Consider the following 21,225-nt stretch of genomic DNA (forward strand, 5'->3'; position numbering starts at 1 on the left):
GGTTAAATAAATAATACATTCTGGCATACACACTCATCTATATCTATCTGCTATGAAATCATATACAACGGTTAAATAAATAATACATTCTGGCATACACACTCATCTATATCTATCTGCTATGAAATCATATACAACTATTAAGAAGATCAATCAATACCGATACATAGTGACTTGTAAGGGTATCTGTTATAGAATGTGTATAGGTATAAACATGAGCAAAGCTAACGCCATCTCTGTGTCCTGGATTTCTTTCATGCTGTAACCTTTGACCAAACAAACTTCACTGCCCTCAGCAAGCATATCAGAGCCTTCTAGTTGATGATCATCTGAGTTCCATGAAACATAGCCATAAATATTTTTGTAGTCATGGTCAGAATGGCATGACAACTGTGAGAAATATCAAACTGGTGATGGTATCGATTACGAACAATCATCCATCACGAGACCACCAGGAGGTATGGTTCTGGATGTGTACTTCATTCTTTGTCCCTTTGTCTTGTCAATCATTAGTATCCGAGTTATACTACAAAATAAAGTACTGTAACAGGGGTCAGTTAGCAAATAATAATCTGTGCAGGGTGCTGAGTTGTCCGTCTGTTCCGACCTTACATCCCTATAAGCAAATTACCCTATAATAAATTCTGTTATATTCTAGGGAGCTGCCTACATTGTTCTTCTGTCTGAAGATACCTTCTCGTCACGGTGGACATTATAGTTTTGCCCCATATTATTTGTTATGTTAAGCAAACATAACAAAAAAGAAAATTATAGAATGATAGTTACCTGATTCTAGTGTAAAAAACAGATGCAAGTATATTTGTATTTATTTATATTCCCAAAGGAAAACTTTTGAAAGGTACACGCCAAATTACATCAGAAAGTGAGTTTGGAAACAGACTTAACTTTACTTTAGACACTTCAGTAGTTTTGAAATATTACAATTAGCATTTCTTTTTCTCTCAAATAAGTGAAATAAAAATTTTAAATCTTCCAAATAACAAATGCAACAAAATAAGTGGGGGTTATGAGACATGAAAAAGAAATGCCAAAAGACAAATCATTTAGTACTCTGAATAGTAGTCAATTGTGACAGTTTATTACATTATATATTTTTTGTTTTTCGTTATAGTATTTTAATTCCTTGTAGAGTCCCTGGTTTTCTCATGTAAATGGGAAACCAATTAAAACTGGATATTTTAGTTCATCAGAAGTTCTGATTAGGAGTTATATGTTATTAACAAAAAGAGGGAAAGTGAATTTTTACTCCATTTAAGCATTATGGTAGCCATGGAAGAGGAAATACTAATAAGATAAAATAAAAAGGCATCTTGGATGCAGAAAGACTGGAAACCACGGTTTACAGCACTATGCTATGTTCTCACCTCCATTGAGATCACAGTGGTGCTGGGGTGAGAGGCCTATTGGCTGGAATCAGTCAAGTGACAATCAACTCACCATTGTAACAAGCCCAGTGCAGCGGCGTGTAGCCTTGGTTATCTTTGAAAGAACAATCTTCCTCAGAAAGTGCAATCTGGAGCAGCTCGCTCAGCCATGTGGCGTGGCCACGAGCAGCCGCATAATGCAAGGGTGTTCTTCCTCTGGAATCTTTACACAGAATTGACACTTCTTGTTCCAGCAGCATTTGCACACATTCCTCATGTCCCGTCACGATCTGGTGCATTGCAATTAAAAACACAAAATAAACCTCAGCAGGGCAGAAGACTCAGCAAGTGACCCAGTTGGCTAAGTGAGGCTGGGCTCAGAGTAAGTGGACACAAACGCCTGTGCCTTACGGGAAGCAAGCTCTGCCCTACTGTTTAGGAGAGAGGCAGGACAACCCAGCAAGGTTCGTATCAGAAAAGTGTATGTGAACATCAGCACTTTGGAAACATGACTCTCCAAACATAACCATGAATAATGGTATCATGATATGGTGGAAAACATCAGCTTTAGAATCAGGAAGATGGGAGTTAAATCCTGGCTTCCCCTGGTAAAGCTTGGACAAGTCAAGTCATCTCCCTGTGCCTCGTTTTATTCATCTGTAAATGAAAATAGTAATAATGAGCTCCCAGGTTGTTGTGAGGACTAATGAGATATGTAAAGGCCCTCGGCCTGTTGCACGGCTCACAGAAAGGACCCAAGAAATAAAAACTATGATTGTGCCATTGACCACTTAGAGTTCGTTTCCTTTTCATTGGCCATGGTGTTCAGCACCATCCCCAAACAGCACTTTTATGTTTCTTCTTTTGTTTGATTTAGTTTCTTCAACATGCTTTAAAAACAGTTCAGCAAATATGTATTATACAAAGGATTGCGCACAGACTACATATCACAGCAGGATATATATTTCAGGTGGGGAATTGTCACAGGATACATATTTCAGGTGGGGAATGGGCCAACATTTATAATAAAGAACACTCAGAAATAGCATGATTATGCAAAATTAAGTTATCCTTGGAATAAATTATGACACCTTCACACAACGGACCATTAAAAATGATGGAGTAGAAAAATATTTAGTGACATGAAAAAGGTTCTTGATAGTCTAAAAGAAAAAAAAGTAGGTTCCAAATAGCATCTTCAGTATTCTCTTGTTTTTTAATTTAAAATAAATAAATAAATAAATATAAATATATATATATATATATATATATATATATATATATATATATAAAGATTGGTTATATAAACCAAAAAAATGGTTATCTCTAAGATGTAGGGTCACTGGTCATTGCTATTTTTCTTCTCTGGGCTTTTAAAAAATATTTTGCAAATTTTCTATGATGTGCAAGTATTTTGTAATAAGAAAGCGGAACCAATTCTACTAACAGTAGGTGTTCCTGGATCTATTATCACAATCTAACATGAAACCTCAAGAGCAGGACCTATGAGTACTTGCCATTATTTTACCTTTGCAAAAGATTTTGTAATTTCTTTTTGACTGACTCAGGTTAATTGGCTACCTTAGGAAACAATCTTTTTACTAAAAATGCGTATGAGGAAGAAAAGAGGAAACATACTACAAAATTGCTTGACTAAAGCTGAGGAAGATATACATACCCCTCTGTGTAAAGCTGTGCATCCCATGATGTCAACAGCATCTACATTTGCTTCCTTTTCAAGTAACAATGAAACAGCATCGATGTGTCCATATGCTACAGCAAGCATCAGTGGGGTTCTAGGGGGAGAGATAAATTAGGCTTTTTAAGGGATGTTTTAAAAAGTACTCAACGCTTCCAGCGGAAGGACCTCCTTCTCTTTGACTCTGTGTTTCTCTGTCACATCCTGTCTCTGTCTCTCTCAGTCTCTCTTCTTGACAGTTGCTTAATATTTTCTGAGTGTCCCCAATGTGCTATATGCTACTTGGAACAAGGTATCTGCCTCTGGAACAAGCTATCTGCCTCCGGTCTTTAATGGCCACATGGTATAGTGTCAGTGGAATGATTAATACAGGTGGGGCAGGGAAAAGTTCCTTCTCAAAATGCTCTTTTTTTTTTTTAAATTTTATTGGGGAGCAGTATGTTTTTCCAGGACCCATCAGCTCCAAGTCAAGTAGTTGTTTCAATCTAGTTGTGGAGGGCACAGCTCAGTGGTCCATGTGGAGATTGAACCTGCAACCTTGGTGTTATGAGCACTATGCTCCAACCAACTGAGCTAACCAGCCGCTCCTCAAAATGTTCATTTTGATCCCACCATTTTCAAAATGAGGTAGCATTTACTAAATATCAGTAGAGTAGGGAGGATGTACATGTAGGAGGCCCGATTGCTTTTATCAGAGCAGGTCTACATCCATAGTTTTCTATGTTGGTTTCTGCTCAATATTTCATTTGAACAAAGCTTCCTTGCCTTGAGGAAAAGTCTGACAAGCCTAGAGGGAAGGACAGAGTGCTGGAATCCAGGAGGTGAGGCTCTGCTTCAGACTTCAACACTAACTCATGTATCTGCATTGAGTCACTAATGCATTTTTGCTCTGCATTTCCTATTTGTAAGAGAAGACTGGGCATAGGAATGGGCTAACAGATGGGAAATACTTTGGAGATACAAACCCAAGAAAGGATAAAAATATAAAGGACTTTTATGATTAAGATAACTTCTTGAGGTCATTGCCATTATTAATTAAAAAATGGGGATGTAGAATAGCAGCTTCACAAGAGGGTAAAAATGGATAGAAAGAAGAAACAAAAGGGAATATTTTTAAAAGGCCAGGATACATAGCCACAAACATAAAAAGTTGGCTCTTTTTCATCAAGTCACACACACACACACACACACACACACACACACACACACACACACACACACACTTTTCTTGGCTAAATATATATAGCAAAAAGTCACCTCATTATTCTAGGGCTCTCATCCATTAATTTCACCCAAATCTATACCCCCAATCTCAAATTCAGCAGTCAGCCCTCCTAGCTGCTTAACAAATTACCCGATTACCCGTTGTGACTGAAATGTCAACCCCAGGCCAACTGTGAGTGAAAACACTTACTGTCCTTTGGCGTCTTTCACATCAACCACTTCTGGGTTGTCTGAAATTTCTAGTAATAGCCGCAAACACAGTGTGTGACCATTAATTACTGAAAAAGAAAATAATGGACAACCTTTTAACACACCAACACCATACATATCCCTCCAAAGTGAACTTTACTTGGACTTCAAATCAATGGTTTTCAATCGTTGCTGACAGATAGCCCCAGGTTGCCAGTTCATACTAGCTGCTGGGCAGTGTGCTCCAATGTTTATTTTACTAATCCGTCTTCTCCCTTCTTCCTACCAGAGCACTTTGGGCCTTACATAACTTTTCCCTGGTTCCTATATTGAGTGTTATTTCCCCTTAAACATGATGTCCTTTCTTATCTCCTAGAATGGGACTAATAATCTCTCCACACTTTCCAGTAGTCCTTTTCGTTCCTCCAAGAGAGTCATCCAATGCTGTATAATCCTGCGTCCAGCCTTCCTCCAGCCCTTTTTAAAAAGAAGAAGGGAGCAGGATAAGGAAGAGAAGGGGGAAGAGGGGAACAGAAATAGGATGGGAGGAGGAGGGAGGAGAGGAAGCGAAGCAGAGGGGAGGAGAGGAGAAAAGGAGGGGAAAGGGTAGGGGAGAAGCGAGAAGAGGGAAATCACATCCTGCCTCTTTTTCCCTTGGTCATTTTACATTCGGAGGTGGACACTGGAGCAACAGTTCTGATTGATTAGCAGTGACTTAAAGCCAACCCTCAGGGGGAAAGATGTACGTGTTCATTGATTGACTGACTGGACTCACAGATGGGCTGCCTGTGTCTGCACCTCTGTCCTGGGATTCCTCAAACCACAGCCTGCTGTTTCTCTGCCTGTCAGTGTCTCAAGCATGTTGGTGGGGTGTGAGGGGGGGTGCTCAATGGGCTCACACCCCATGGTCCCCTTCTGTTCCCTCTTCTTCCCTCCCCTGCAAGCTCTGACTCCAGAGCCCTCCTCACTGCTCCCCAGGCACTGCCTGGCCTTCACCTCTACTCGCCCAGCGGACCTGGGCTGGCAACGGGCAAGAGATGCGGCCAGAACACTGTGTTGGCCTTGACCGCCTGAGTGCAACTACCTGGGTACGGCCTTGTGCGCACCAGGAAAGATGCTTCTTTTAGGAGTGGTTGTGCCTCAGGGGCTGGGATGACAATCCCAGGGAGTAAGGTCCTTTCCTCCAGCTTGTGGAATGGAACCTGTGGCCCTACCACAGAGATGGCGTTCCACTCAGGGAGTAGGATAAGAACATGTATGTTTAAAATTAAATGTGAACGTTTCTCCTCTCTGAACAATGTGAATACTATAAAATGCATCTCATTTTATGGGTGTGCAGAGAGAAGGAGAAGACACAGCTATCATATGTTAGGTTGATGAAGGCTCTTCTAAGAGCTGCATTTTACAGTTCTTTTTATTGCATGCCAGTCATGACAGAATGCTAATTTAACAATGACACATTTTTTCAGGGACAATAAATATTAGAATTAGCTCTCATTCATCGACACTACTCAAATTAATTATAGGAATAAAGCCCACATTTTGTAGACCATGGCATTCCGCTCATTCTCACCAATATCCCATCTGCGTATCTCAGAAGGAAATTCTGGAGACTGGAGTACAGGCGATATACTGTTGCTGCTGTTATTTTTTATATTGTTTATTGTTTTAAATATTATATTAAATCTGTTACCACTGGTGAAATATGCAAGTAGTTTAATGAATGCTTAAAAGGAAATGAATAGCAGAGCACTGACAGCTAAATATTACAGATGCTCATAAAGTGAAGGTACAGCATATTTTGATTGATGCCTCTTTCTATATCAATTTGATATTCTTCACATACTCGCATAAGAGTTCCAAGGATGTTTGATTTTTGGCTAAACAGAAAAAGGGGAAAAAATCACCTAAGTTCATATCACCCAGTGTGCTGGCGTGCAAACCAATTTCTACAGCAGTGCTTTTTTGGGAGTGGGTAGGTGGGTGCGGAAGGTATACTGCCACTTTTTGAACCAAGCTAATAGCCCTCAGGTAAATGTAATTCCTCCTTATTGTGAAAATGTTGCCAAACTAGAATTCTTGTTGGCTTCCTACACGCTACATTTTCCCTAATTGCCTAATAGCAAAAAGATGCTAACATTTCTTTAGCTGTGCCCTGCCAAGTCCAGCTTTGTCTCAGACTCTCTCAGCCTCTCCCTGGCTATGACTGACAGTAATTTTGTATGCTGCTCAAAGGCCGCAACTGTCATTGCTACTATCTGTGCCAAAACCTCTAATACCCATCCTGGCTCCTGCTCCTCAGAGTATTCACTACATTTGAAATCAACAATTAAAAAATGGCCTTTCAAATGAGTTGGAAAAGATTCTGGACACGCGGATTCTCAAAGCACAGGCTAAAGCTTCCACATAGCGGACATTTTGTGGAGAACAGAGTCAAATAACAGCCTGTGTTTTTTCATGCATGACACGAGGGAAATTCAAAATGAGTGAATCTCCTTGAACACTAGGGGGCTCCATTGGACCACAGCCTATATCACCGTGGCAAATAAGTCACAATGATTATTCTTCATTGTTTACCTGTTTACAAAGGCGATTTTTCACAATGAATATAGGTCCTTTGTAATTGTCAAGAAGTACACAGTATCTAAAGCAGGAGGCTTGCCTTAATAATAGGTAGCCAATTTTTAAAAAGGAAAGCTAAATTTGAACTTTATAATAATACCAAGAATGTCTAGAATATCAAACTTTATAAAAATACCAAAAAGACTAAATGTGATAGGAAACAAGAATTTATAATTTAACCATACCAACCACTGCTGACCTCATGGCTAAAGCTTTTTCAGGAACAATTGTTTCCAGGCAATTAGGCAACCGCCATATTTTTTTCAATCTCCATATTGGTTTTCTTCAGTGGTTTGGAAATTTTGGATGTGGGTGGAAATACTTATATGAGGCCTAACATTCTGAGAAAAATTTCCCAAGTAACAAGAATCATTCAGTCTTCTGAAAAGGTATCTTCATTCCTTTGCTTCCTCAATATATGCATTATTTAATGGTGTAAGACAGTTATTTCTCATTATAAGAAAATATTTACTATCCTGATCAAAGGCTGATATCATTGAATTCCTGACTGCAAAGAAATTTATGCCTTAGCTGAGCTAGAGACTCTTCCACATTACCTTTATACCTGTATATATGTCTAGCAGAGTCTTAATACAGTTTTAGTTTATGTATATTAGAGAAAAATCCCAGGGAATACAAATTACTTACTTTTTGATATATATATGCACTTTTTAAGAGTCCCTAGTTTTACACTTGATACATCAAGAATCAGAGCAAAAACTAAGCATCATCGTTTAGGCTGGCAGAATGATGTACTGATTAGATTGCTATCTGATGACTCCTTTTATGAAATAGCCCTGAAATATCCTGAATTTTACGCTTTAAAATGCTGTGTGATTTTGTTCTCTGTAACTTATCTGAAGATCACATTCCATCTTGAACTTTTTTCAGAAAGGTTTGTGATAATTCTTGGCCAAAGGTTCTGAGCTCTCTTTTGAATTAAGAAGAAGACCAGATGGAGCACAGAGGATTTTTAGAGCTAGATTTATAGTATTGTACTCCGTATGATACTATAATAATGGACACATGTCATTATACATTTGTCCAAATTCACAGGATGTACAATACCAAGAGTGAACCTAATGTAAACTATGGACTTGGGATAATTACGTAGGTTCATCAGTTGTAATAAATGTACCACTCTGGTGAAGGATGTTAACAGGAGGTTATGAATGTGTGGGATGCAGGGAGTATATGGGAAATCTCTGTACCTTCCTTCCAATTTTGCTGTGAACCTAAAACTGATCTAAAAAACATTAAGTCTTTAAAGAAGAAGGCCAGAGCCTGTCTGCTCAGAGAACACCAATCATCTCCAAGTGGATAGTAAGCCAAGCATTTCGGAAGAGTGTAGGCATATCAGATGTAGAAAGAAAACTAATATTTTAAAAATTGGGATGGAGGAGGATGCTGCTATCCTTTTACTCAAATTTATAAGTGGGCTACAAAACTAGGGTAACCAGACTCTTGGCAAGACCTACCTGAGGCATGAAGTGGGGTTCTTTTGGTTACATTGTCTTTCACAAAGATGGATGCGCCCTGATTTATAAGTGCTTCCACACATTCTGTGTGTCCCTTAAAGGCAGCCAGATCCAAAGCAGTGCGGCCTTTTTCATCCCTGATGTCCAGATCCACCAGCGACTGCAGAAGGACTTCCAAGGCTTGGTGGTGCCCATTGTAGGCCTGCAAAGAAGAAACCAATGACACAAATGCTTGTTCACCTCAAATCCCACAACCATCCACAAGAGACGCTCAGCCTCCAAAGTCCCAGATGGAGACCTCTCCAAAGCGCACGTCAGAAAGACACTTGGTATAATTACAGAAACACAGGAAACCAAAGAGCTAGGCTGAAAAATCACAATGCATAAAATTCATGGTTATATATGAATTTCTTTACATTCTTTCTCTTTTGTCAAATAATTTGCCCCAAAGGCACTAAATGTATTAATATATTCTTATTTTTTTACTAATTTACTATCAATTTACTAATCTAATACAGTAACTGAATAAATTAAGATATTCTTCTGTCAGTTCAGTACTAAACATATTGACATAATCAGAATATTTTTTTCAGGCGACTTTTCTGTTAAACTTGGAGGAAAAAGTTACTAAAAACATGGGGCTTTCGTAATTCAACAGAGGCATACAGACTTTGTTACAGTACAGCATTTTAATTTCTAACCATGGGACCCTGAGTGAGTTTCTTAACTTCACTTAGAGTTTGTTTCCTCTTCTACACAATGAGAGTAATAAAAGGTGCCTTCCAGGGAAGATGAAAAGAGATGAAAAGTGTACAGGCTTTGCATAATATCTTGTACATAGTTCATGCTTCCTCCTCTCACCTTTATTTCTTCCACTGATTATTAGGGAAACATAGAAACAACTACGGAAATATATTCTATGTACCAGTGCCAAGTTCAGACTTATTATGAGGTCCTATGCTATGTTGAGGTTAAGAGGCTTCCTACTACTAAAAAACAAAATTAAGTCTGAAAGATTATTTTTATTAAATCTATGAGGTTAAAAAAAAGGTATATGTACATACAAGGCAAAGGACATTGAAATTTAAAAAAAAAAAGAAAAGGTTATAGGTATGTTAGAAGGACGGGATAGGAGTGGGAGGGAAGTAAAGAAGGATACAGAGGAGAAGCCTGTCTCCAGTGTCCTCAGCAGCCAAAGTCCCCTCTTTTGTCTCCTGCACTTTTTATTTATCTCCTGCAGTGATTATTCAAGGCACAATGTTTTTCAAAAAAGGCTTAGCACAAATAAAAGACTAATTTTCCTAATATACAAAGAGCTCTGACAAACCATTTTAAAAATTAGAAAAATGTACAAAGGATATCAAAAGGCAGCTTTCATAAAAAGAAATACAAAAGGTCAATAAACACATGGAAAAAACATGTACACTTCTAAGGTACTATTTTTTAACTACCAGATTGGCAATGATTAAGTTGGTCATGTCCAGTATTAGTTAAGACACAGTGAAAAAAAGCAAACTTATATTCTGTTGGTGGGAATATAGATTGGTGTTACATTTATGACGATTGATTTGACAAAATCTATCAAAAAACCCAAAAAAACTAGCTAAGTTGCAAACAGCACATACAGCATGACCTCATTTATATAAAAAGCAAATAGGGCCGGCCGAGTGGCTCAGTTGGTTAAGAGCTCGCTCAAGAGTTTGAGCTCTGAGCAACAGCAGTTCGAGTCCAGCTCAAGCTGAGCAGCCGCTGAGCAGCCGCTGAGCTGCCAACAGGTAGCAGGATGGCTCAGCTTAAAAAAAAAAAGCAAATATATCCAGACATGCACATGTCTATAGATGTACATTTCTATATTAATAGAAAATTTTAGGAGATTACAAGAGAAACTGTTAATAGTGGTTACCTCTCAAAATGAGAGGTAAAGTTATGAGTATATGGACTTATTTCACCTTATCTTTTAAAAAATCATTTGAATTTTTTCCCAAGTATATGTTAACAACCATAGTAACAAAAACTAAATTTAAAAGGACCTATAGAAACTGAGAATACTGATAAAAATTGTTTAAAAAATTTCTCATTCTTTTTGTGAATCATTATGGTTATTATGTTATGCATTAATACACACACACACACACACACACACACACACACACATATGGAAAAAGAAAAAAGGGCAGAAACATTATCCAGCCCTCTTACGGCCTGACACAGCCATACATGGTGGAGCTGGAATTCGAAGGCACCCCAGTCAGACCCCAGAGCCTGAGATGTGGCCTTTTCATGAGCTCCTATGGAAAGGGCACAAGGCCAAAAGGTATATGCTTCTTTAACTTTTTATTATAGAAAATTTCAAACTTAACACAAAGACAGGGTGGTGTAATGAATTCCCATATACCTATCACTCAGTTTCAGTCATTGTCAACTCAGACCACAGGTGATTTTTAGGACAACACCAGGGCACCTATCATCTGTATGGGGCTGTGGTAACAGGAGCATCTAAATCAGAGTGTAAATCAGTCTATCTCACTTTACGCTGGGCTTGTGTTCGTGGCTTACTTGAAAATTAACTCTGCATGAAACCTCCTCTCATTTTAAATTGTAATGCTGGTAACTGATTCAGCTTGTGTAGAAACCCTGACTTCACACCCAAGACAAATGACTCCACATAGATAATAGTAGGTTCTAGATGCTATTTGCAAATGTTGGTTCCTTCAGTGCCAGGTACTATGCTGACAAAGAGAGTAAACATTTTCATTTCTGTCAATGTGACTTAGCCTAGGAAAACAGAACCAGCAACTTATAAATTGCATGCATATCCACAATCACGATGGCTAACATATTTAGATTTGATAAAGAGAAGACACACAGGACAAAGAGAAACAGACTCTTTTTCTGTTTTTCTGGAAGGAAGCTGGGGTAGAGGCATCAGCACTGTCCAGGGCAGCAGGGTCACATCACAGGGCACTTTAGCTAGGGGCTGACTTAAGAACTTACCTCCTCTAAAAGACCCCTGCACTTGAATCCTCCAACAAAAATAAATCCATCAGCATTTGTTAAAATTAAAGAGGCTTAATATCACAATAAAATGGAGTGAACCCTGATGGCAATTAGAAAAGCTTCAGAATTCCAATCCACACTTTCTTCTATCCCAGGTGCTTGGAAATTCTCTTAAAGACAGAATGGTTGAAAGGCCAGATTTACCTATAAAAGCCCCCTTGTTTTTTCTTTTTGTCCGGCTTTCAGCTCCTGAATTCTAGTATGCATATGCATTACTATACAGAATTGAAGACATACAACTATGTATACTAAACGTCAAGAGCAACATAAGGGAATGATAAAGCTAACTTTGATTATACAAGAACTTTCATTTACCTCCACACTTTATAGCTTAACCCTATAAAAAAATCTACTATATAATATAGAATTCTATTTTATGGTGAAATGCATGATTCTATCTTTAGGCAGCTATATGGTTCTTGGAGTACATAAAAAAGTATACAATAAAGCTTTAAACTCTCTAAAAAAAGATTCAAGTAGTCAGGAAAGGAGAGCTTTCTCATGTCAACAGTACATGATGAAAATTGTCCTATTTTTATTTCTATTCCCATCCTAAACCAGGTGTTTAGTAGATAATTCCACAAATAATTTCTGAAATAACTAAAGGAGGAAGTCATCGCACAAAAGAACAAATATGCTGGTTCAAAAAGCATGCAATATTTTGGTTTCTAACAGATAACCTAGTTTAAGTCTTCACTGGAGGTAGCAAACATTTAAAATTTGTATTAAAAAATACCTTTAACAAATATTTTAAAAACGTGATTACTTTCTTTGAAGTTCTTAGATTGGAACTGAGGGCAACAAGGAGAAAGAATTTGGAATCTCAACAGAATCCATGAAACAATGAGTCCATCTGGAAATCTCAACAGCTGAAGCCTTTGATTTGCATAGCCCTGTTTCTTGATTTAATTTTTTCAAGTGGTTGAAATGCTTATGAAATTCACTAGGCTGATAACCCTGGAGACTTGAATCATTCAGCCAGAAAATAGTAACTCAAGGCAGGTCAGGTATCTTGTGACAGGCAAGGTTTGGGGGTATCTGGCTCCATTTCATTGCTAGAATGCTCCCACCTAAGAAATAATGTGCCTTGGGTTTTTATCAAGTTAATTGCTACAGAGGCCCCTGGAGAGGCCAATGGGCATACTTGTAGAGTTCTTGAAGAAAATAATATTTTTTAAAAAGTGTTAGCATTTAGAGGGCAAGAATACAATAGTTTTAGAATTAACCCACTGCTATCACCCTGGTCAAAGTCATCATCATCATTGCTTACCTGGTGGTCTTGCTTCTGCTTTTGCTCTTTTACAATCTAAACTCAACACAGTTTTAAAATATAAGTCAGATCATATCATCCGTCTCCTCAAAAGTCTTCAGATGGTTTCCTATTTAGCTCAGGAAAGTCTTAAGTTTCTCACAATAGAGTCCGAGGCCCTCTGTGACCTGCTGAAGCCCTCCCAGCTCCGTGCCCTCTCTACGACTTGTCAGACCTCATCTCCTACCATTCTCTCCTCACCACTCAGCTCCAGCCACACTGCTTTTCTTGCTTTTCTGATAACATGCCAGGCATGTTCTTACCCCAGGGACTTTGCACTTCTGCCTAGAACACTCTTCTGTCAGATATCAACATGGATAGCTCTTAAGGTCTCAAATGTGAGGTTCTATGCTATGTAAAATAGCACTCCATCTGCCACCTCAATGCTTTCTATCTCACTGATCCCGTTTGTAGCACTTGCAGCACCTATCACTATCTGTCCTGCTATATATTTACTTTCCTAGACTGGAAGTAAAGTCTCTCCTAGACTGGAAACTCTACAAGAACAGAGGCTGGGTTTTGTTTATTGCAACATCTCCAGCTCCTGGAGCAGTGATTAGTACATACACAGTCAGTATATGTCAAACGAAAGAATGATATTAATGGTAATAAAGTAAGGATGAATCTAGTTGGTTGCACAAACGTGCCCGGCACTATTCTAACTGCTTTATGTGCATGAACTCGTGTCATTTCTTCCCCAGTGGCCCTATGACAGAGGTACTCCTATTTTCCCCATACTGTGGGTATAGAAACTGAGACACAAGAGATTAGGTACTTAGCCAAGATCATACAACAAAATTAAATTAAACTAACAAATTGTAAAGGGCTTGGGGATCCTTAACTAACTCATGTCCAGGTGAGTTGCTAATGAGTAGATTGGTGGCTGGGACCTCCTCTCTGCACGCACTTCCTAGGCCATAGCCAGCAGCTGCAGAACTACCAAAACCCAACTCTTTCCAGTGATATCATACCAGCCTGTCTTTATACGACCAGAAACCCACAGAGCTTAGCAGAGCACCTGGTACACAGTAAGCACTAAACGATATTTGGAAAAAAAAAAAAAAGAGAGAGAGATGATAGAATTTTTAGAATTTAAGAAAGTCTCTTAGATCAGTAGGTTCAGCGATGCAATCCACCCACTTTCAAAGGGCATGAGGATTCTATCTGAGATAATGTTTGAAATAGGCCTTCCAGGGGCTGCTAGTGCTGTTTGTGAACCCTCAGCTTTGGGGCAACTTCCCCAGGCACAGCACATAGCTGGGCAGAGATTTCAGGAAGCAACCTTTAGAGCAGCCTATACTAAAAGCCAACAGGTATGCATTTTTTTACATATAAGTATCCCACTGTCCACCTACCTTTTCCATTCTAACTCCATCTCCAGGAACAAAGATCTATGCACATTTTAACCTGATTTTACTGGACTCAAAATGTGTGTGTGTGTGTGTGTGTATGTCAGGGGGGTGTAGCGGATGTGCTGGTGGGTGTGACAGAGGATGGTAAGTTGCTAATAGATGTGCTGGTGAGTATGTGGGGAGACTGGTAGTGGAGGGAGAGCTTCCTGCAGTGTGACTGGTTCATTGTGGGGTGGCCTTATCCCCTCTCACCTCGTCTGAATGCTTATGTATGCCCATTAATAAAACGCTCCTCTGTGCTCTCCAAAATGTCCATCTCAAATTTTCATCAGAATGACACTGAAGAAGTGTGTGTGTACGCATGGTTTAAGTGAAATGTCATCACAGTGAAACAGAGACCCGGCCCTTTCCCACTCTTCCCAGTGTCCAGCCTCTGGGTACATCAAACACCATCTTTGTGGCTGTGGACTGAGTGCTTTCAACGCAGCAGCACCTTGGGCAGGTGAGCGGCTGTTGCTGGGTGTGGTTGCCAGTCAGGGAGGTTCCTAGGGAACGGCTACTGATTGCCACAAGAATCACAGCCCGAGACCCCTGAGGCCCTGATTTCAAGCCCAGGCAGAAAGAGCCAAGTTGCAAGTATGCATGTGCTCATCTTGCTTTTACAAGTTGGTGCTTCAAGAGCTCACAAGTTTTTAATCGTGGTATTCGAAAATGTAGTATTTGATTATCTGTAGGTTGAATATTTGTGTATGGTTGTCTTTCATCAAATCTCTTAAAATGAAAGGCTTTCTTTGAATTTCCTCAGTTTACTGATTTAACCACTAGCTAATAATTGTAACGATTGTTAAAATTTATAGCAATCGTTTATTAAGTACATTCTGGTAAGGGCTTTCTGCACATTGTCTCTTTCCCTTTGCCTTTGTTTTATGGGACACCGAGGCTCAGAGGGTCAGTAACGTGTGTAAGGTCTCTGGCGGGTGCAGCTGGAACTGGAACTTGAAGCAGACTTTCCCTCCACAGTCTGCGTCTTTACCCATGTACTGTTTTCGTTATTAGTTATTACTGCTCTGGTTTTCAGAGCAGCCTAGTTCAGGGATGCTTAGGTTCTCTTTGTAACAGGTGAAGCTGCCCCCAGCGTCTCACTTACAGCTAAGTGGAGCGGACTCTTGGTAGCACCAGAATCTGATTCGTCAAAACCACTGTTGGTTCTTTCCAAAAGCTGCAAAAACAAAAAGAAAACAATAGTACATAAGTGCAATTTGCAGAGGAATCCTACTTTATGGACACTGATGTTGACATACCTGAGAAAGGAGGTTTCAGAAACTTAAGACATTATGCAACTTATCAGCAATACAAGAAATCTGATATAGCATATCCAAAACAAATACACTAAATGGATAGTTCAATTTCTATATCATCTCAGCATTTGTATTCAAAAAAGGGCTTTTGTACTTGAAAAGATGCTCAGCCTCATGAATTCAGAAAAATAATTCATGTTAAATCCACTTTTCAACCACCAGATGGAAATAATGAAAAAATTACAACTCCCAGTGTTTATTCCATTATCAAACACACGTTTACTGGAGACAGTGTGGAAAAAAGACATATGAAGTTCCTGTTCTCATGGAACTTACATTCTAGAGAGGCAAAGCATAGTCAAACAAATAAATATATAAATAAGAAAATATCTGGTAGTGATATATGTTATAATGAAAGTAAAATAGGGTGATGAGATATGGAGTGATTGGGAAGTTACTTTACAGTTGGTGGTCAGGGAAGTGACAGTTAAAGTGAGACCTGAATAAGAAGAAGAATTAAACCAAGTAAAGGTGTGGCAGAAGGGTATTCTGCGGGGAGAGAGTAATCCATGCAAATGAATCAAATGGGGATGAACATGGGGAGTTCAAGGAACAGAAAGGATAGTGTGACCGGGGCATGATGTTGGCAAGGGTATCAGGAAACGTTCTCAGGGAGTCTTGGTGGAAAAACAAATTGTTAAAACCTTTCCGGGCAATTTGTACATACACTTGACCCTAGGAATTAATTCCCAATAAGTAATTACACAATGCACAATGGTGCCTGTATAGTCATACTTTTTTTTTTTTAGCTGAGCCATCCTGCCACCTGTTGGCAGCTCGGTGGAAGCTCAACTCGGGCCGGGAATCAAACCGGCGACCCTGTGGCTCAGAGCTCGCACTCTTGAGCGAGCTCTTAACCAACTGAGCCACTCGGCCGGCCCTAATGGTGCCTATATAAAGAAATTTATTCATTCAACAAATATTTGATGAATGATTACAGTGTGCCCAGACATTGTCCATGCACTGAGGAGTCAATAATAAATAACATATTAAAAAAGCCATTTTCTCATAGGGAGGTGGGAAGACAATAAAAGAAAAAGTTTTATAGTTAATTAGAAACTGGTAAGTGCTATGGAGAAAAATAAAACCAAGACGGAGAGTTTGGAGGGCTGGAGGGGAGGTCAGTTTGTAACTTTAAATAGGGTGATCAGAGAAGGTCTCACTGAGCAGGTGATGACCAAAGAAAGTCTTGAGGGTGATGAGAGAGCCTTGTGCAGATCTGGGGAAGAGCATTCCAAGCAGAGGGGCCGGCAATTGCCAAGTCCCTTAGGAATCGGTGTGCTCAAAGACACCAAAGAGGCGGGAGCACAGTGAGCAAGACCGAGAATGACAGGAAAGCAAATCAGAAAGATGGTGGCAGTGGGGGGTGGGGAGTGGGGTGGGTGGTATCATACACAGCCTTCGCGTTTTTACTTTTATCCTAATGAGATGAAATCTCACTGGATTTTGAGCACAGGGGTGATGTTCTAACTTTTAGAGAGGGCACAGAGACCAATGATGAACTGGGGCAATAGTCCAAGAGAGAAATAACCATGTTTTGGACCTGTGGGGACCAGTGGGGATGGAGAAAAGCAATTGGATTGTGGATATTTTCGGAGATAAAATAAACAGAGATTTGCTGATGGGCTGAATGTGAACGTAAGAGAAATCACGGAGACAAGGATGAGTCCTTGGATTTTTGTCCTAAGCCAACGAAAGGATGGAGGTTTCATGAACTGAGATGGAAAAGACCGTGAGTGAAATATAGGTAGCGGGAAGAACAGAAGTTCAGTTTCGGAACTGTGACGTTTAAGATGCTTTTAAAGCGTGCCTGTTCACCAGGCAGCTGTTGGCTCCATGGGTGTGGAGTTCAGGGCATTTAAAGCCATAAGATTGGGTGAGATGAGCAAGGGAGTAAACAGAGAAGAGAGACTAAATCCTGGGGCATCCAACACTGAGAGCTGGAGAGATGAGGAGGGGCCAACAAGGAGACTTAGACTGAGCAGGTGAGCTCGAAGGAACACCAGGAAAGCGTGAGGTTCTGGGAACGAAGTGAAGAAGGAATTTCAGCGAGAGAATGAGCAGCCACGTCAAAAGAGCCACTGGGTCCAGTAACATGAGGCCTGAGAACTGATCACTGGGTTTAGCAACATGGAGGCTATTACTGGCTCTGCTGGGAGCAGTTTATCAAAACACTGCTTATATGGAAAAAAAAAAAAAGTAAAAAACAGAAGAAAAGTAAATAGCAACAGGGACGGGTTAAATAAACTGTAGTGGTATATATCACCCCTTATGATAAGTTTTCCCTTCTTATGTTGCCTTTAAGTTCTTCTTTGCATAGTGATACATCCTAAAAGACCGAAAACCCAACACCCAAAGCCTTGATGTGTGGCGAATATGGTGGTACTCAATGTCCACTCTAGCCTCCTGACTGGTGGGCCTGGACTGCCCTGTATGGCAGAGCCTGGCAGCCAAAAACTACACTTTCCTAGACTCCTCTGAACTAGGGTTCCACATGTGATTTAGGTTCTGCCAATTCGATGCACTCACCTGAAATTTTAAAGACAGAAGTCAGCAGAGGACGTTTCTGTCTAATGGTGAGCACAGTCACGGAGACTTTTGCTTGTTTGTTTTTAGCTTCCTGGGAGCAGGCTACTAACTTAGTGAGAGCAGAGAAGTAAGGCACAGGGATACAGAATATCCATTTTTTGCCAGAGTGGATCAAGCAGATGCTGCACGGCTCTAGGGTCAATAGTAGTGGCAGTGACAAGCCTGTCCCTGTATGTGAGCGAGGGTGATGTGTCTGTAGAGCAGCCGTCCCAGTGGCTGCTTGCTGATTCCGTCTCCCTGATCATAGGGAGGGGGCGGCAGCCCTGGCTGGCCAAGGTTATCAGTTCAGGCTTATTTCTGGAGGGTTCGCCTAGGGACCCCTCTTCTAGACCTCCCTACAATCTTATAAACAATACTTTTTAAAAATCAAATCTTTTTCTGCTTAAAATAGCTAGCATCATTTCTGTTTCCTTCCAATGAACCCTGACTGATTCAAAGAGTAATACTGATCATTACAGAAGTTTTCTGAATGGAGGTGGTGAAGGAGAAATTATACCACTCAATACATGAGAAAGCAAAACTTCCTAAAATCCACTTTACCCATTTTTTCTCCCTGAAAGTCCCCAAGTCAGCAAATGGAAAAACACATTTTAAAGCTATATGTATGGAATGATCCATTTTCAATTTTTATTTTATTTTTTACTTTTTTTATTTTTTTATTTTTTCAGCTGAGCCATCCTGCTACCTGTTGGCAGCTTAGCGGCAGCTCAGCTCAGGCCAGGCATCGAACCACTGTTGCTCAGAGCTCAAACTCTTGAGCGAGCTCTTAACCAACTGAGCCACTCGGCTGGCCCATTTTTTCAATTAAAAAAAAAATCTGTATTGACATGACTAAATATGCAGAAAAAAAAGCCTAGAATACATAACCTAAAATGTTTACCGCAATAACCTGAAAATGGAATTATATGTGATTTTTATTTTCTTCTTTATCTTACCCGATCTTTTTTTTTTTTTTGCAGTGAATATATAGTTCTTATAACTAGAAAAGCACTAAAGTTATTTCTATTTGGAACAAAGCTGTTAACCGTTCTTTTCATTTAATAGAATAATGTCCACAGACACTCAGATAGGCCAAGAACTCCTTTCTAGTCAATAAACATGGAATAAAATCTTTGAATTCTTTGGTAGATTAAATAACAGTCTAAAATTTACCATTTGAAAGCACACAATTTCAAGTTTGCAAATAATACAATATGAATAATTATATTGGAAGTATGAGACACTTTATGTTTGTTTTTATTAGTGAGAATAGAATTTGGAACTTAAACAATCTAGGATATGTTAGAATAATGACAGTAAACTTAATTTTAACATCAAAGCAAATAACTTTAAATCCAATCTGCCTTACACAGTTGAAATAAAAGTAGCCTTAACTGCTTGAAAAGGCTAGAAAACAGCTGTTCTTTGCTTTGTTTTCCAACATTATCACCTGCAAGACTTCCTGGAATTGACAGTGTGTACCAACTCTAAATCCGGTCCTAGAATGAACTTTTAATCAAAGGAACACAGAATCATTTCCACCATTATCACAAACACGATGAACAGAGGCAAGCAGACAATATACTGTTTATAGCCACAAATTACGCGTGTTCCCAGAGGATTTGTTATGAAATACGATTTTCCACATGCGTACTTTGATCATACAAATAGCATATAATGTTTTACTGCAATCATTCACCAAATATTTGCTGAGGGTCTCTTTGCACGACCCTGGGGTAGGCACCAGGATTCAACTGTGCAGCAAACAGAGACAGCTGCTGACCCAAGATAGCTTAGAGGCCAGTGTGGAACCCACAGAAGTGAACAGGTCATGAAAACAATGAGGCAAGAGCTAGGATGCAAGAAGCTATGGGAACACAAACAGGTACATGACATAACCTTGAGGGTCAGAGAAGATTCCTCTGTCAAGGAAGGGCTAAGCCTGGGACCTAGACAGTAAGAGTCAGCCAGGCAGAGAGAGAAGGGAATTTCAGGTAGAAAGAAGAGCATGTGAGAGCAGTGAGTACAACAAATTTGAAACACTTTAAGTTGAATAAGACTAGAGTAGCATGTAGGGGTGAGGAAAGAATGAAGGGCAATGAGGCTGGAAATGTAAGCAGAAGATAGATGAGGTATTGGGTGATCCTATCATTATTGTCCAATCCAGGACATTTTTGAGAGTGACAGTTGTGCTGGGACAGCAGGATATCACATCAGGATAATCACTCAGAGTCAATGAAGTGCTTGAAGCAGGGAAGAGGCATGAGCATGATCAGATTCTTGGGGCTCATAAAAATCCCTGTGGCTGCAGTGTGGAGAATGAACAGCCGTGGTGCTGGGGGTGGAGACCGCAACTCTAGAAGCAGGGAGATGAGTTAGGATATTTCAACTATGGGATTTCTAAATTGTGAATATTAAGTTGGTGCAAACAGGTGGTGGCCTGAACTGCAGAAGAGGCAGCGGAAATTAAAGGAAGTGGGTGTGTTCAAGAGTTTCATTCACTTCTTGATTCATTCATTCATTCATTCATTCAATAATTATTTATTGAGTACTGTGCGAGGCGCTGAGATTTTCAGTTCTAAAATGGTCCCTATCCACGTGAAACTGATAGTCCAGAGGTGTAATGGACACCATTCATTGATTAAACAATGGAAGAAGGGAGGGTAGAGTCAAGGATGACACCCAGTTTTCTAGCTTTGATAACAGGGTGCATGGTGATGCCTTCTTTAAGACAAGAAACAAACAGAAGAACAAGATCATGGAAAAGAAGATGTGTTTTTTTGTTTTTTTGTTTTTTAAATTAATTTCAAGTGTACAAAACAACATAGTGATAACCCCAATAAGTCTATTACCCATCTGACACTGTAAATAGTTATTACAATATTATTGGCTATATTCCCTATGCTATACTATATATCCCCATGACTACTTTTTTAAAATTATAGTTGACATTCAATATTATTTTATATTAGTTTCAGGTGTAC

General features: G+C 39.6%; 1 protein-coding gene across 4 annotated transcripts in view; it reads right to left on the reverse strand.

Moving 5' to 3' along the window:
- The window catches only part of ANKRD44 (ankyrin repeat domain 44), a 117,477-nt gene that overhangs the window by 23,582 nt on the left and 72,670 nt on the right, over positions 1-21,225 (reverse strand). For all 4 annotated transcript variants that reach the window (XM_019635724.1, XM_019635722.1, XM_019635721.1 and 1 more), the window contains exons 13-17: positions 15,463-15,534; positions 8,598-8,799; positions 4,499-4,586; positions 3,064-3,181; positions 1,459-1,675 (exon numbers count right to left, since the gene is read on the reverse strand). In XM_019635724.1, the coding sequence (XP_019491269.1) occupies positions 1,459-1,675; positions 3,064-3,181; positions 4,499-4,586; positions 8,598-8,799; positions 15,463-15,534 (697 nt within the window). The remainder of the gene's footprint in view (positions 1-1,458; positions 1,676-3,063; positions 3,182-4,498; positions 4,587-8,597; positions 8,800-15,462; positions 15,535-21,225) is intronic.

This window comes from Hipposideros armiger, unplaced genomic scaffold (genome assembly GCF_001890085.2).
Source record: "Hipposideros armiger isolate ML-2016 unplaced genomic scaffold, ASM189008v1 scaffold_23, whole genome shotgun sequence".
NCBI lineage: Eukaryota > Metazoa > Chordata > Mammalia > Chiroptera > Hipposideridae > Hipposideros > Hipposideros armiger.